Below are 15,000 nucleotides of genomic sequence, written 5' to 3'. Positions count from 1 at the left end.
ACATAAAAACGAAAGAAATATTTACAGAAACCATAAATTAGCAACAAATGGCAGCTTTTGGTTTGTCTTTTAATATCTGCAAGCGTTACATACAGCAGACCATTACGATAGACGGTTGCGCTGCTCAGTGCTCAGTCGCAACTTATGACACACGACTTGTGATGAACGTTCTGAGTCATGACACGCATCTGCCATAGCTGTGACACATGGCATAACTTCGTGAAGAAAACGGCCCCAGGTGTACTGTGATCAGGAGAAAGATGGCGCAGTGATGCATTCACCATTTAACTGAAGCAGGAACTAATGAAACAAAGATACTCGTACACTGAATGACCCCGGCAGTGAAGCAATGAAACGCTGACATTCTAACTACATAATTTATATCATGAGGCAAAGTCAGTCTTCCCTCCGTAACAAATCTCCATGCACAGGATCCACACCACGTCTACTTAACAATTCATCACGACGAGTAAACGACCTAAGCACAGCAGCTCAGCCAGTCACGCCCTCTCACAGCCAAGTGTTGTGCCGTGCTGCTGCTCATCCACCTACACCTTCCTTGCCAGTGACAGAAACACTATCATAACTCTACGTATTTGCAAACAAACAATTTTCATGGAGACCTGAACAACTGAACAACGAACAAGGCAACAATCTCCTGCCGGTGCTGCAGCAACTCGCAACACAGCGTCCTCGCACACCACCAGTATAACCCACCACACCAGTACTTCTACAGACCACGAGTACTCACCAGCTGGTATGGCCACCACCACGAGGGCAGACCAGGCCTGTGCACAACCCGCAGCGTGCCTCCACTCAACCCTGCTTCCTCCGTCGATACCCTGGTCCGAAGCTTCACTACTACTGGCAATACAGCGCCTCTACTCATCCTCACTACTTGAAATTGTACTAAATCATCCTTCAAGTGCACTTATTAGGAAACCTGTGTAAAAGTTAAAGGTTAAGCAATAAATACCACATCTTTAATGGCTGGCTTGACCCTCAGTGGCCTGATGCAGCAGGGGAGCTTTCCTGCTGCTTGTGATGTGGGCCCATGCTGCGCCATCAGACCTCACACACACGCACACACACACACACACACAGCTTGCATATCATTATAACGCATCCTGTCACTCTTATCACCTCCATCACCACTACTACCACTACTACTATTACTACTACTACTAGTACCACCACCACTACTACAACCACCACCATTACGCGTGCAAGGAAAGGGAAGTGAAGCAAGAAGCACCTTCATTGTTTATGACACAAGCACTGTGACACAAAGCAAGTGCACAGTAACACTGCAGAGGATGAACAATGAAGCCACAATCATGTGCAAATAATTCCCGGACTTCTGACCGCTGCCGTCTTGGAACTGTGCTGCTCTGCATCACACCGCGCTGCGCCGCCCCGGCGGCCAGTGCACACTGATCACAGGGCTGCGCCAGTCAGCCAGGGCCACTCTTGTACAAGCCAGCGAACAAACAAAGATCAGTTTTGCTAAAATGAACCAGGCAAGGAAGTCACGAGGCATCCTTGACATCCACTTGGAGGAGCAAGGCTGGCCAGCGCTGCTCCTGCTCCTTCACAAAAGTAAAGGATGCTTTACAAAAGTAAAGAGCACCGCTGGACAGGAGCTGGTTTCCTTACAACCTCTGGTTGTATTTTCCAGCGTGCGGTGAGTGTTGGCTACAGCACCGAGGCGTAGAGCTGTGACTCACGGACCGCCGGAGCCTCCAGATGCCCGTGAGGGGAGGCGCTGCCACCGGGAGGAGGCACATTCTCATAAATAGGTAAGCGAGGCCTCACGCCGAGTTCAGGCAGCACGTCGTCGTAGACGAGTTCCTCTGAGTGCCGTGCAGGCCGCGGCACCACCACTCGCCGTGATGAGAAGAAAGGCAGGATTTCATAATAGACGGGGTCCACGTCCTGGGCTGGGTTGCCCCTCTGGCCGGAGGTGGACTGCAGGGGGCGGCTGGGGACGGCAGGCTGGGACCTCACCACATTTGCTGCAAAACGTTATATTGCATGAATACAGTGGCAAGCAAAACCCGGACAAGATTACTGAAGAATGGCATGTAATGGAGGCAGTGGCGGTAGTGGTGATGGTGGTGATGGTGGTGGAGGCGGCAAGGATCCTCTACAAGTTTGGTGTGGTTGAAAGGTGACTGTGAGGACAACAGCACGAGGCAACCTTCCATCACACACACACACACACACACACACACGCTACATGATGACAATTCTTGGAGTGGTATTACATTGCATGGATAGAAATATGAAGAAAGGCAACTGCTGCAATGATCAGACCAAAACCGGAGTACGCCTGGAATAAGCTGCAGCTGTGTGGCGCGACCCAGGAGCGTGTGAAAAACTTGGTACTAATGTACAGAATGGCAGCCAAGACGGGCCAGACTTGCGGGAATTCCCTGTGAAGGAAAGGTGACACCAGTGGCGGAAAGAAAAAAGGTGCACTCCGTAAATATACGGGGCCACCACGGTATTACTCGATATATATATATATATATATATATATATATATATATATATATATATATATATATATATATATATATATATATATATATATATATATATATATATATATATATATATATATATATATATATATATATATATATATATATATATTTATTTATTTATTTATTTATTTATTTATTTATTTATTTATTTATTCATAAACAAGCATGTTATGTGTACGTTAGTTTAATGTGTTACCCACATTTTAAGCATTTAAGCATCATCATGTTATTACAGACCATTCATGAGTGATTTTTTTTTTTTAACACTGATTATTTTTTTATGAGTATGTTACCAACTTGTCTAGTTATTCAAAGGTGCGCATCACCCTGGAATAGCAGGGGGTTGGGCACCCGAGGGGAACACAGCCCTAAAATGGGAGCGAGCATGTGCCCCCCCTGCCCCCCGCAGTTCCAACAGTGGATGAGACACACTACACGCATCTAGGCTCCCAGCACTGGAGCAAAGGAAAGAAGAGAGACCTGGTAGCAATTTGCAACTTGTGAAATATGACAGAAGAAATGAATAGAGAGAGACTCTCGTTACAGGAAGGAAGAGAACCTGCACGCATGCACAGCAGGACAAACATAAACAAAGAAATTAACAAATAAATAAGAAAAAGAAAAGCGTGAATAAGGCAAAGAAAACAGCTTCCCCCATTGACCTACAGATGTGAGGAACAGTAAAAGAGAAGGAAATACAAGCCATGACTGAGCACCAACTGAAAGACAGGCTGGATGAATGTAGGGACGGAGACCACACCTCAGGCCCTCAACATTACCACTAGCTTAGCACACACACACACACACACACACAGTACTACTCACGTGATGCCACAGATTTCCGTTTCCAGAAGACCACCACCATCACCACCACTACCACCAGCACCACTACTGATAACACGATGGTTATCTTATTCTGTTTACAGTAGATGATTGTCAGGTTAGTAGAGTTAGTAGAGTTAGTAGAGGTTAAGACAGTAGAGCTAGCGGTGGGGCGCGGAGTGGTGGTGGTGGTGATGGTGGTGGTGGGGCCCGGAGTGGTAGTAATGGTGAAGGGGCTGGGAATGGTGGTAGTGGTGATGGTGCAGGGGAGCGGGGTGGTGGTGGTGGTGGTGGCAAATAGGCCCAGCAGACAGGACTTTTGTTCTGACGGAGAGAAGATGGAGCCACACTCATCTGGCAGTGGTTGTATTGTTCTCCATCCGGAAGGGCCGTGAACCACCACGCGGAAAGTCCTGCGGCTTCGCCCGTCAGTTTTGATAACACACGTCACAGAGCATATATCAGACACAATGCTCAAGTCATCCACCACCCCGGTTAGAGGGTTTATCCCCACCAGGATAACCAACCACGTGCCACTGGGCGAGGAACAATACTCGGCAGGGATCCAGGTGGTGTTGATAGTGACGTCACTTTCCGTCACAATAGGGACACCCTCAAAGCCACTCTCAGGCTTCACAAACTGAACAAATATTCTCATAGACCGTAATTCATTGTCCGTGGTGAAGATGACTTGCGTTTCTCCTTCCTTCACTACTGTGTCAGCAGCAATGCGGTCCAGGTCCAGGGTGGAGCTTAATGCGCTTCCAGCAGCGCTCAGCGCCACCACCACCACCACCACCACCAGCGGCGGCAAACCTCTCCCCATGGTTGTGTGTGTGTGTGTGTGTGTGTGTGTGTATGTCTGTATGTGTAAACGAGGAAGGCAGAAGGGTGAAACGATAAGGCAGGACATCCTGTAAGTGACGCCACGATGTTTTGACGAACTGGTGACTCAGGCAGCGAAAACATTTTTTTTTCCTTCTTTTACAACAAAGGAACTGGCCAAGGGGAAAGAAAGATCGAAAAATAATGCCCACTGAGCTGCCAATCACAAAGGAAAGGTCAGAATAATCATATAAAACTGGAGGGTGACACACGTTGTACTTGTCTGCTTGTTGGTGCACCGCTGTCACTGAGCAGGCGCCGCGGGATGTGCTGGGAGGAGGAGCAAGGGAGACAGGGCGCGGGTTAGAGTATGTCTGGGTATGGCTGAGGATGTCTGGGTATGGCTGAGGGGGTCTGGGTATGGCTGAGCATGTCTGGGCATGGCTGGATAAAGCAGGGCACCATCACCATCACAGCCACAGCAAAAAGAATCAAGACACACACACACACATATCTATCTCCCATTTTATTGTTTTCTTCTTTATCACAAAAAAGCAGTTAATGCATTATAGAAATTATATATGTAAGAATAACTTCCAAATAATAGTAATTTTTTTTTTCTGTCGTGTACAATTCAGAGTAATATTTCACTCAACCACCAGCAACTTACTCCGCCTGCAAACATTTGTGTGAGTTGAGGATCAGATAACATTTTGGCATCTAGTTTTTGCTGCTCATGGAGAACCTGTCAGAACTGAATTTGACTATGTCTGAAAATATATTAAAAAAAATCCAATCACTAACTAATGGAAAGCCCCACGAGAGAGAGAGAGAGAGAGAGAGAGAGAGAGAGAGAGAGAGAGAGAGAGAGAGAGAGAGAGAGAGAGAGAGAGAGAGAGAGAGAGAGAGAGAGAGAGAGAGATAACATCAGTACCGAGGCATCAACACGCCAACAGAATCAGTCACTGTGCCGTGGTCGCCAGTAACACAACCAAGCAGTCCCTTTGCACTGATTCCATACCTGTGTGACAAGACATACACAGCACACCCTCCAGCCTCTCTTCCTTTATTGAATGTGGGGGTGACATGTTTTAGGGTAAATTTCAGAACGGAAGCACAAGCCAACCACATTGCAACTCTGAAATGAAGTTGGTGCATGATTTTGAAACTGACTGATCGCGTTTTAATACAACTCATAAATGACGCACCAAGATTAAAATGCATTTATCGGCACAGTACACCATGGAGACAGGGAGGAAAACATAAATAAAAGTAAAAAATTAAATCAAATAAAAAAAAAAAAGAGGGACATTCTTGGTATACGACGTGACCTAACTCGACCTATATATAAAGACCCCTAGTGTGTGCCAAGACTGCCCTAGTATCCTAACTCCACATTATCACAAGCTGGCGAACTACAGTGACTGGCGCAGTGACGCAGGCAGCCACTCCGCCTCCCAACCCCCTCCCTCAGGCAAAATAGTGTGTGGAGAAGCCTCGAGAAACGCACTTACGCTCCAAAACACATTTGGTACACAAGGGAGACATATGCAAGTTCAGACTAGCCCCTAAAGATTTCAACTCCCTATAATTCGTAATACTAATAAGCACGTCTTCTTTTCATCTCCCATACGCTCAATCAATCTATCACTTTTTTACGCCTTCTTGTACTACAGCAAATGATTCCGTAGCCCAGACAAGATTAACTTCCTAGTGTTTGCAGTGGTCTGAACATTGACGATGGCAGCAGTGGGAGGAGGGTTAACGATGGCTCGGAGGCAGGGTGCGGCTGAAGGAGTGGCTGGCTGCACGTAGGAGAACAACACTTAGGGCAGAGAAAGACTCATTCCACTTATAAGCTCACACGTCAATCGCAAAACAGTAGTCTCTTCACACGGACGAGAGGAGAGTTGAGGCGAATTTCGGAAACAAAACGACGGGTGGGAAACCGAAGTGTATCCTGCACGGTACACCTCCCCAGCATGACACCTAAAACTTCTCAGAAATGAAATATGCAAATAAATACAGAGGCAACTCACACTTATACATACAGAACCTATTAACATGTGTCTTGGTCTGCATTATTCCCATGTGCTAAATGCGGAACGGACAACTTAGTCTTAAATAACCAGCACACAAATTTCCGAACCAGTGCAACGTGAGGACCGTTTCCTCCACCATCTAGGACTGACTCTGAGGACCCTTCACTCTCCTCTAGCTGGTGACGAGAACTTTCTTTATCACTCTCTGTACTTTACTGGACTCAAAAAGACTTAGTGGTAAACAAGCTATTGCAGTTTTCTATCTTTTTTTTCCACTTGTTACTGTTCCTGGAAAATTAATGTAGAGTATTCATGCACATGTGAGTGTGTGTATTTGATCATTCTAAATATTGGTATACTTTTCATTCTTCATACTTCCTCAAAATATACAAGGAACCCCTGTGCATTTTTGTATGTGAACTGTGTGTGTGCGTGTGTAAATGAGCCATCCCAGCATTCGTTATACACAATGAAGAAATGTTTGCCTATATATTCACGTATTCACTCACTCCATCAGTCCTCATACAGGCCCACAGCAGGAAAAACAGCCCTCCCAAACAAGAAGGGGCAAATGAGTGACATACCCTGTGGTACTCCTCACACTTTTCTGAGGCACTGGGCACAGACAGACACACCACTGGCCCTCAACACCACACCCGCACCACCACTGAATCAACACCAATACAGGATGTGTGTGTGTGTGTGTGTGTGTGTGTGTGTGTTGTGTGTGTGTGTGTGTGTGTGTGTGTGTGTGTGTGTGTGGAAGGGGAAAAGAAAGGGTTGCATTCCTCCAATGTGTTGCTTCAATCATCTCCATGAACGAGGTGTGTTGAATTAGTCATTGCATTATGAAGGAGGTTGTAAGATTATATGAACTGTGTGTGTGTGTGTGTGTGTGTGTGTGTGTGTGTGTGTGTGTGTGTGTGTGTGTGTGTGTGTGTGTGTGTGTGTGTGTGTGTGTGTGTGTGTGTGTGTGTGTGTGTGTGATCACATTTCTTGTTCTGTAAATATTTTTTATCACCAAATGTACTCATAAATCCTTCAATTTTGGAAAATGGAAATGTTCCTCAAAAATCTTTCCAATCACAACTTTCTTCTCATTTGTGGAAAACCGTAAAATGTTCTACATATATATATATATTTTTTTTTTCCAGCATGGAAACAATATAGTGAATCCCCACACACAATAAATGCCTTTACTTTATACCCAGTAACAATATGATACAGACTATAGCTTTATACAGTTATATATATAAATTCCACTCAGCCCATGGACAGAAAAATAAAGTAAAACAAGGCAGATGATTAAATATTATAAATTACTGGCTAACATATTTCAATACTCATCAGTCTTTACACAAAATAATCACACAATTCCAACCTTGGCAAGCCCGACACTTGCCTCACATGGGCACTCAGACAACGGGAGGCCTGCCGGCGACCCTCCAGCAGACAGACGGACAGACAAACAGGTGGGTAGGCAGGGCAGGCAGACACGCTGGGGGGTGGGGGGGGGGGTTGTCCAGGATGAGTGACAAGGTCTGGGGCTGAGGGGGTCATGGGGGTAGGGGGGACTCTACACTAATCTTTCACTCTTGTTTTCTGAAGCTGGAGGAAAAAATACAATGGAATGCTAGATGCTTATTTTAATATTCGTTTTTAAAAATTATATAATAGAATTTGAATTGTTGTAAAGCGCGTTAGCTAACTCCTTTTTAAAACATGAGCCGTGAGCCGCAGGTTGGATATCAACAACACTTCTACGTGATATAAACAGTTCCCATCTGCATTTGTGAGAAGTTTTAGCGTATGCCACAAACTTAACAATTTGAGTACTGTCCTACACTACCATCACAAGACTAACCGATGCTGTGAGAGACGGCTGGCTGGCCTAGGGCACACTCAGTACTGGTATTGCCTGCTGGGGAGTGACTGTGACTGGCTAGTGACTAACGATTACTTTGATTGGCGGGTCACACGCTACGGCAGGAATCGTCCCTCAGACGCGCGGGTCTTTGTGCAGCCGCTGCCTGGCCGCCTCCTCCCGTCTTCCTCCCGTCACCCAAACCCAAGTGTACAAGTGGCCGACGCACGGCGGCCACGCAACAATTTGAAAAAATATTTCCAATAAATATGCTATCGTGGGAAGGGAAAATATCCTGTACACAAGCATTATTCAACCATCACGGTCTTCTTAACAACTAAATGAGGGAATACTCGAGAAAATATATCTGTACAGCGCGCAGCCGATCACTGCGAGTGTTTGCACGAGTCCCGATACTCTAACAGATTATAAATTACACCCAACTCAATCAAACAATAGTTGAGGGGTACTCAAATATTTCTTACAAACAAAGAACACAGTATATGATGTGAAAACTACAAAACAGTGCCAAAGAGTGCCAGAATCACACAGTCTGCCCCTCACACAGCCGGCCCGGCCCGGCCCGGCCCTCCCTGGCACTGCACCACCACTCCCAGCCACGCCCTGCCAAGCTGGGCCATGGGGCCTGGGCACCTGCTGACCTGAGGCCTGGGACCTGGCAACCTGGGGCCTGGGGACCTAGGCACCTGGTGACCTGGGGCCTAGGGTCAGGGGACCTGGGGGCTGGGGACCTAGGCACCTGGTGGCCTGGGGTCTGGGGCCTGGGGACTGGCAGCCAAAACACAGCATTAGCACCTGAAGCCTCCGAGGGCAGATCCGGATCCTTGATATGGAGTAAGTCTACGAGTGGTACGGTGAGCGTGAGGTGTGTGTGTGTGGTGCGCCCCTCGCTGGTGACCGCTGCCAGGACCGGCGGCGTCACGGCAGGGGTTGAGCGGCAGCCGTGGGGCGCGAGGCGGTGCGTGGCGGCGGCGGCGGCCGAGGACGTGATATGTCTGGTGTCTGGTGTGGAGGACCGGGCCGGGAAGGCTTGGAACACACAATGCAATCCAGTCGCCACAGGAAGAAGCACGAAGGGACGAGCGGCAGCAACGGTGACGCTAGATGGGGTGGCCGTGGCCTGGGCCCCTCCCCCAGAGACACGCGGGGGCGGCGCCGCTGCCTCTCCAGGTCGCTGGGCGCTGTGCGGGCGCGGCGGAGGTGAAGTAAGGCGGGCGGTGGGCGGCGGGTAGGTACTAGAAGATGTCTGGACACCTCGACCAGTCCTGCCGTTCCTTGCACTCCCAGTACTCGTGTGTGTAGCGGAAGATGAGTGCTCCGGTAATGTCGTCCGTCTCCTTGCGGAACCACATGGGGCTGTAGGCCGGGTACTCGCGGCCTGGGGAGACAAGACAGGCCTGGGGTTAACACTGGTCAGGGGAAGAAGGGACAGGACTGGGGATTACAGTGGTCTTAGGGGGGGGGAGGGGTCAGGGCTGGGGCTAAGAGTGGTCTGGGGAATGTTTGCTGTAATTGGGCTGATAAACAACAACAACTTGCTTTCTCTCTTCTCCCAATCTTCTCTTTTTCCTCCATTTCTTCTCCTTATTCCTCTTTTACAGTTTCATCCTATCCCTATCAATGTCTTTCTTTTCCCTTCTTTTTTTTTTTTTGTCACTTTCTTTACCTTATTTCTCTCTCTCTCTCTCTCTCTCTCTCTCTCTCTCTCTCTCTCTCTCTCTCTCTCTCTCTCTCTCTCTCTCTCTCTCCTTTTGTCCTGTCCTTACACTTCTCTTTCTCTCCCTTGCTTCCTTCCTACCTGTAACTCCCTTTTCTTTGTCTATCTCCCTTTCTCCCTTTTCTTCCACTCTCCTCTCCCTACCTACATCTTCCTATTATTTTATCTCCTTTTCCATCCTTCATTCATTTCTTATTTATCACCTGCTTTTCTCCTCCTCCTCTCTTACCTTCTGCTGCTGCCTGCTCTGCTTCAGCCTCCCTACGGCGTCTGGTTGCCCTCTGCTTCTCTTCCAGTCTCAGTTTCTCAGCATTCGCATCATCCCAGTTCCCTTCCTCCATGAGCCTCTGGTCTGGGCGGTTGCGGGAGTCAGTGGGGCAAACAAGTTCCTCAGGCTCGTTCAACTGACACGCTAATTCAGTAAAGTTGTAGTATTTGTCTGCATCTGGCCTGTGTGAGTGTTGGGAAGGGAAGACGGTGCTGAGGATATGACAGAATGGTTTAGTCAATGCATAATCACTAGCTAGATCACTAACAGCCATGCTACTTCTAACTACGCCACTGTAATTGTGTAACACCACACCACATCACATCACCACACATACACACACACACACACACACAAATGCACATCATATTACCACAAACACACAAACACCTAACACCACACACACACACACACACACACACACACACAACAAACGTACGTAATAGGATTTCTCTTCCACAGGACTTTGGGAGGGCTGGTCTCATACACTGGCTTGCCTCCTCTCAGTGACTGTGAGATCACCCGACACGCCTCAATCTTCTCGTCCCACATACCCGTAATAAACCACTTCAGGGTGCCCTCGCTGTCCACCACATACCCTGTCACCTGTAGGAGAGAAACAGGAGGTACAAAATGAGAATGTAGGAATATAGGAGAAGCTACAGACGGCAATATTATTCCCTGTATAAAACGAGAATGTAGGAATGTGAGGAAACGTACAGAAGGTCATTTCAGATCTACAAGTGGCAGTCCCTCAATAAAACCAGGCAATATGTGTTTGTCTATGTGTGAATCGTTTCTCTCCATGAATTCCTCTTAATCTTTCAGGGATCTGTGTGGTCCAAACTAAAGCCATAGAGAGAGAGAGAGAGAGAGAGAGAGATAAAAGACAAGACAATAGAAAAAAAGTAAGTGATAATGCAAGGGATGAAGGGAAAACACACAGAAGAGAGACAGAAACAGCAATTAAGAAAGAGAGAAAAAGATAAAAATAAAGAGAAAAACAAGGAGAGGAGAGAGGAGAGGAGAGGAGAACCAGCCAGCCAGCCAGTCAAACATACACACACACACACACACAAACACAGGCAGACACACATACACACACACAAACGTACTCACCTTCTTAGGAGTCTCCCTGGAGAAATAGGAATAGGGGACAAACTTCAGACAACACTTATCGCCAGTTTGATGGTTAACGATCTCCATCTCCCCATGGTTATCCAGCCAGAGCTTCCCTACGATCATGTTGTGTACCGTGGTGGAGACTTTGCGCCAAGTGTAGTGGTTGCCTGGGGGTGGAACGGACCGACTGAGTGACCAGCTGACTGACCCACTGACTAATGGATTAATTGATTGGCTGGTTGACTTCATGATTCTCCCATTCAAGGTCAACAATTTTCTTGCTTTGTACTTGTTCATGTGGGAGTCAATGGGTGTTTTTGTGATTCCTGGGGCTGTTTAATGGGTTGCTGTGGTTTTCAAGGGTGTTTTTGTGATTCCTGGGGTTGTTTAATGGGTTGCTGTGGTTTTCAAGATGTTTTTGTGATTCCTGGGGCTGTTTAATGGGTTGCTGTGGTTTTCAAGGTGTTTTTGCGATTCCAGGGGCTGTTTAATGGGTTGCTGTGGTTTTCAAGGTGTTTTTGTGATTCCTAGGGTTGTTTAATGGGTTGCTGTGGTTTTCAAGGGTGTTTTTGTGATTCCTGGGGCTGTTTAATGGGTTGCTGTGGTTTTCAAGGTGTTTTTGTGATTCCTGGGGCTGTTTAATGGGTTGCTGTGGTTTTCAAGGTGTTTTTGTGATTCCTGGGGCTGTTTAATGGGTTGCTGTGGTTTTCAAGGGTGTTTTTGTGATTCCAGGGGTTGTTTAATGGGTTGCTGTGGTTTTCAAGGTGTTTTTGTGATTCCAGGGGTTGTTTAACAGTCTCCTAGGCAGTGATTCCCAAACTACCTTACATGACACCTCCTTTCTGCCTCTAAGACACCTGCAGGCCTCTTTCCCTACTTTATTGTGTTTATATGTAATTATTTATTATTACAAATCATATCTTATTACTTAGAAAAAAATGTTTGCATGAATTAAAAAATGCAACAATAATATGTTCTCATAGACACTTCCTTCAATACAGTGAAAAACAATGGGGGAAATTATCAAAGTGAACTTGCAAAGCTCAAAAAACTTACGTGAAGAATTTGAAGAGATGCCAAGTAATTTGAAAACACTGATAACATTGACAATATACACATAACAGGCTTTGTGCACCAGTCTTCATGGCAAGCACACTTTCATAAACTCATACAAACACCTGGACACGTGACACAGACACAGTAATTCACAGGAACACAAGAACACAAGGGTTGGTGCAGGAAGCCACCAGGCCTACACGTGGCAGTCCCTGTATGAAACATGTCCGCCTATTTCCACACCCACCACCTGTCCATACATTCGTCTAATCATCTTTTAAACCTCCCTTGTAAACACTCATTCTAACAAACAACCACACACACACACACAGAATACCCAGTACCCATAATCCTGAAAACGTACACAATTATTCCAGCAAACGGTAGTATTTACGATATCCACAGTCTTATTTAATACACAAGAGTAAGAGGACTACCCATAATTCTGAAACGTAAACAGTTATTCCAGTAAATGGCAGAATTTATAATATCCAGTCTTATTTAATACACAAGAGTAAGAGGACTACCCATAATTCTGAAACGTAAACAGTTATTCCAGTAAACGGCAGAATTTATAATATCCAGTCTTATTTAATACACAAGAGTAAGAGGACTACCCATAATTCTGAAACGTAAACAGTTATTCCAGTAAATGGCAGAATTTATAATATCCAGTCTTATTTAATACACAAGAGTAAGAGGACTACCCATAATTCTGAAACGTAAACAGTTATTCCAGTAAACGGCAGAATTTATAATATCCAGTCTTATTTAATACACAAGAGTAAGAGGACTACCCATAATTCTGAAACGTAAACAGTTATTCCAGTAAACGGCAGAATTTATAATATCCAGTCTTATTTAATACACAAGAGAGAGTAAGGGGACTCACCCGTGTTCCCAAATTCGAGATGCGCAATGCCGAGGGGGATAATCTGCAGGTATTTGCCTCGGAATTTGGATGACATAGCAAACTCCTGCCAGCTCGACCACCCGGCATTCCCCTCCACATACTGCGCCACGATGGGGGGGTGATGGGACACCTGCGGGGGAAGGGGGACGTATGAATATAATGACTTGGCAATACTATGATCATTATTTGTTTATTTATTACTTTTATTTATTTTTTTTTCTGTTTTCATTTCTGTTCCCCTGGCTACACTTCATATCAAAGGCTGAATGAATAGGATAAATACATAAATGAAGATAACAGTAGGGAATAAAATAACATTGAATTCTTTTTTTTTCCTTCGTTTTCTCCTGCCAACATTCTCACATTTCTCCTTTTCCTCCTCCTCCTCCTTCTACTCCTTCTACTCCTTCTTCTCTTCCCTTTATCCTCTTCCTTATCATAATGTATCTTACTTTTTTTCCTCCTTCTTCTCCTCCTTCTTCTTCTATTCCTTCTCCTCCTCTTCTCCCTCTTCTTTTCCCTCCCATCCCTCCTCCTTCTTCTTCTATTCCTTCTCCTCCTCTTCTCTTCTCCCACTTCTTTATCATGCTTCAATACTTTCCTTTTTCCCTCCCATCCCTCCTCCTCTTTTACATTCCACTCTCACCTTTTACTTTTCCCTAATACATGAGAAAGGAAAGCCAAAACTCACCCAGCAAACCAGACACTGTTATTATTACCATCTCTCTCTCTCTCTCTCTCTCTCTCTCTCTCTCTCTCTCTCTCTCTCTCTCTCTCTCTCTCTCTCTCTCTCTCTCTCTCTCTGACTTGCAGTGTGTTATTTTTCTATCATAACCACGAGAGAGAGAGAGAGAGAGAGAGAGAGAGAGAGAGAGAGAGAGAGAGAGAGAGAGAGAGAGAGAGAGAGAGAGAGAGAGAGAGAGAGAGAGAGAGAGAGTATGCTAATTCTTCCACCTTAGCTAATGTGGGAAAATGAGAATATTAAATAATTTTCCCACCTTTCCCTTTCAAATGATGTAAAATTTCCTTTCTTTTACTTGAAGATGATAGAGAGAGAGAGAGAGAGAGAGAGAGAGAGAGAGAGAGAGAGAGAGAGAGAGAGAGAGAGAGAGAGAGAGAGAGAGAGAGAGAGAGAGAGAGAATGGATTGCAATAGTTTCTTAGGATAAAAATAAAAAAATAAAAACAAATGAAGTTAATGAAAAGAAAAAATAAATAAAACGATTAATAAATACAAAATAAAAAGGTGATAAATAAAAAATAATAATAAAATAACAGAAATAGATAAATAAACAAGTAAATAAACAAACTGAACAAAATGAATAAAAAAAAAACACTTCTCCAGTAAATAGATGAATAAAAAATAAAAATAAAAATAAAAATAAATATATAAATAAAAAAGTACAATAATTTAAAAAAGTAATATAAATCAACAAAAATTATTATTATTATTATTATTATTATTATTATTATTATTATTATTATTATTATTATTATTATTATCATTATTATTTTTATTTATTTTTTTCTCTCTCTGTCTATTAATACAAGTTCATCCTACCCGTTTTCGATATATTTAAACACACACACACACACACACACACACACACACACACACACACACACACACACACACACACAGAGGCAGGAAATAACCAGGAAAAAAGAAAAGGAAAAATTAAGAAGAGGAAGCAACACTAAGGGAAAAAGGGAAAAAAAGAATGGGGAACCAACAATGGGATAAAAAGGAAAGAGGAAACAGCAACAGGAAAGAAAGGAAAAGGAAAGAAAACAACAAAGGG

At 44.9% G+C, this 15,000-nt stretch overlaps 3 protein-coding genes across 8 annotated transcripts in view; all 3 read right to left on the bottom strand.

Moving 5' to 3' along the window:
• The window catches only part of LOC135094045 (RNA-binding protein Musashi homolog Rbp6-like), a 263,605-nt gene extending 262,483 nt beyond the window's left edge, over positions 1-1,122 (bottom strand). Inside the window, exon 1 of the mRNA XM_063993783.1 lies at positions 1-1,122. This exon is cut by the window's left edge and continues 226 nt beyond it. The gene's annotated coding sequence lies outside the window, so the exon portion shown is untranslated.
• A 114-nt stretch (positions 1,123-1,236) lies between these two features.
• LOC135094044 (mucin-2-like) lies at positions 1,237-4,801 on the bottom strand. Its single transcript, XM_063993780.1, has 2 exons — positions 3,375-4,801; positions 1,237-2,015 (listed from the first exon to the last, which is right to left on the bottom strand). The coding sequence occupies exons 1-2, from the start codon at positions 4,282-4,284 to the stop codon at positions 1,696-1,698; spliced, it is 1,230 nt and encodes a 409-aa protein (XP_063849850.1). The 5' UTR covers positions 4,285-4,801; the 3' UTR covers positions 1,237-1,695.
• Positions 4,802-7,113: 2,312 nt separating this feature from the next.
• Positions 7,114-15,000, bottom strand: part of LOC135094042 (oxysterol-binding protein 1-like) — a 63,118-nt gene continuing 55,231 nt past the window's right edge. For all 6 annotated transcript variants that reach the window (XM_063993772.1, XM_063993774.1, XM_063993776.1 and 3 more), the window contains 5 exons: positions 13,179-13,329; positions 11,228-11,397; positions 10,548-10,714; positions 10,070-10,290; positions 7,114-9,501 (listed from right to left, as the gene is read on the bottom strand). In XM_063993772.1, the coding sequence (XP_063849842.1) occupies positions 9,359-9,501; positions 10,070-10,290; positions 10,548-10,714; positions 11,228-11,397; positions 13,179-13,329 (852 nt within the window). In that variant the 3' untranslated portion in view covers positions 7,114-9,358. The remainder of the gene's footprint in view (positions 9,502-10,069; positions 10,291-10,547; positions 10,715-11,227; positions 11,398-13,178; positions 13,330-15,000) is intronic.

This window comes from Scylla paramamosain, chromosome 44, assembly GCF_035594125.1.
Source record: "Scylla paramamosain isolate STU-SP2022 chromosome 44, ASM3559412v1, whole genome shotgun sequence".
Classification (NCBI taxonomy): Eukaryota; Metazoa; Arthropoda; class Malacostraca; order Decapoda; family Portunidae; genus Scylla; species Scylla paramamosain.
The sequence above is the reverse complement of the archived record's forward strand: the minus strand, read 5'-3'. Positions and strand labels throughout refer to the sequence as shown.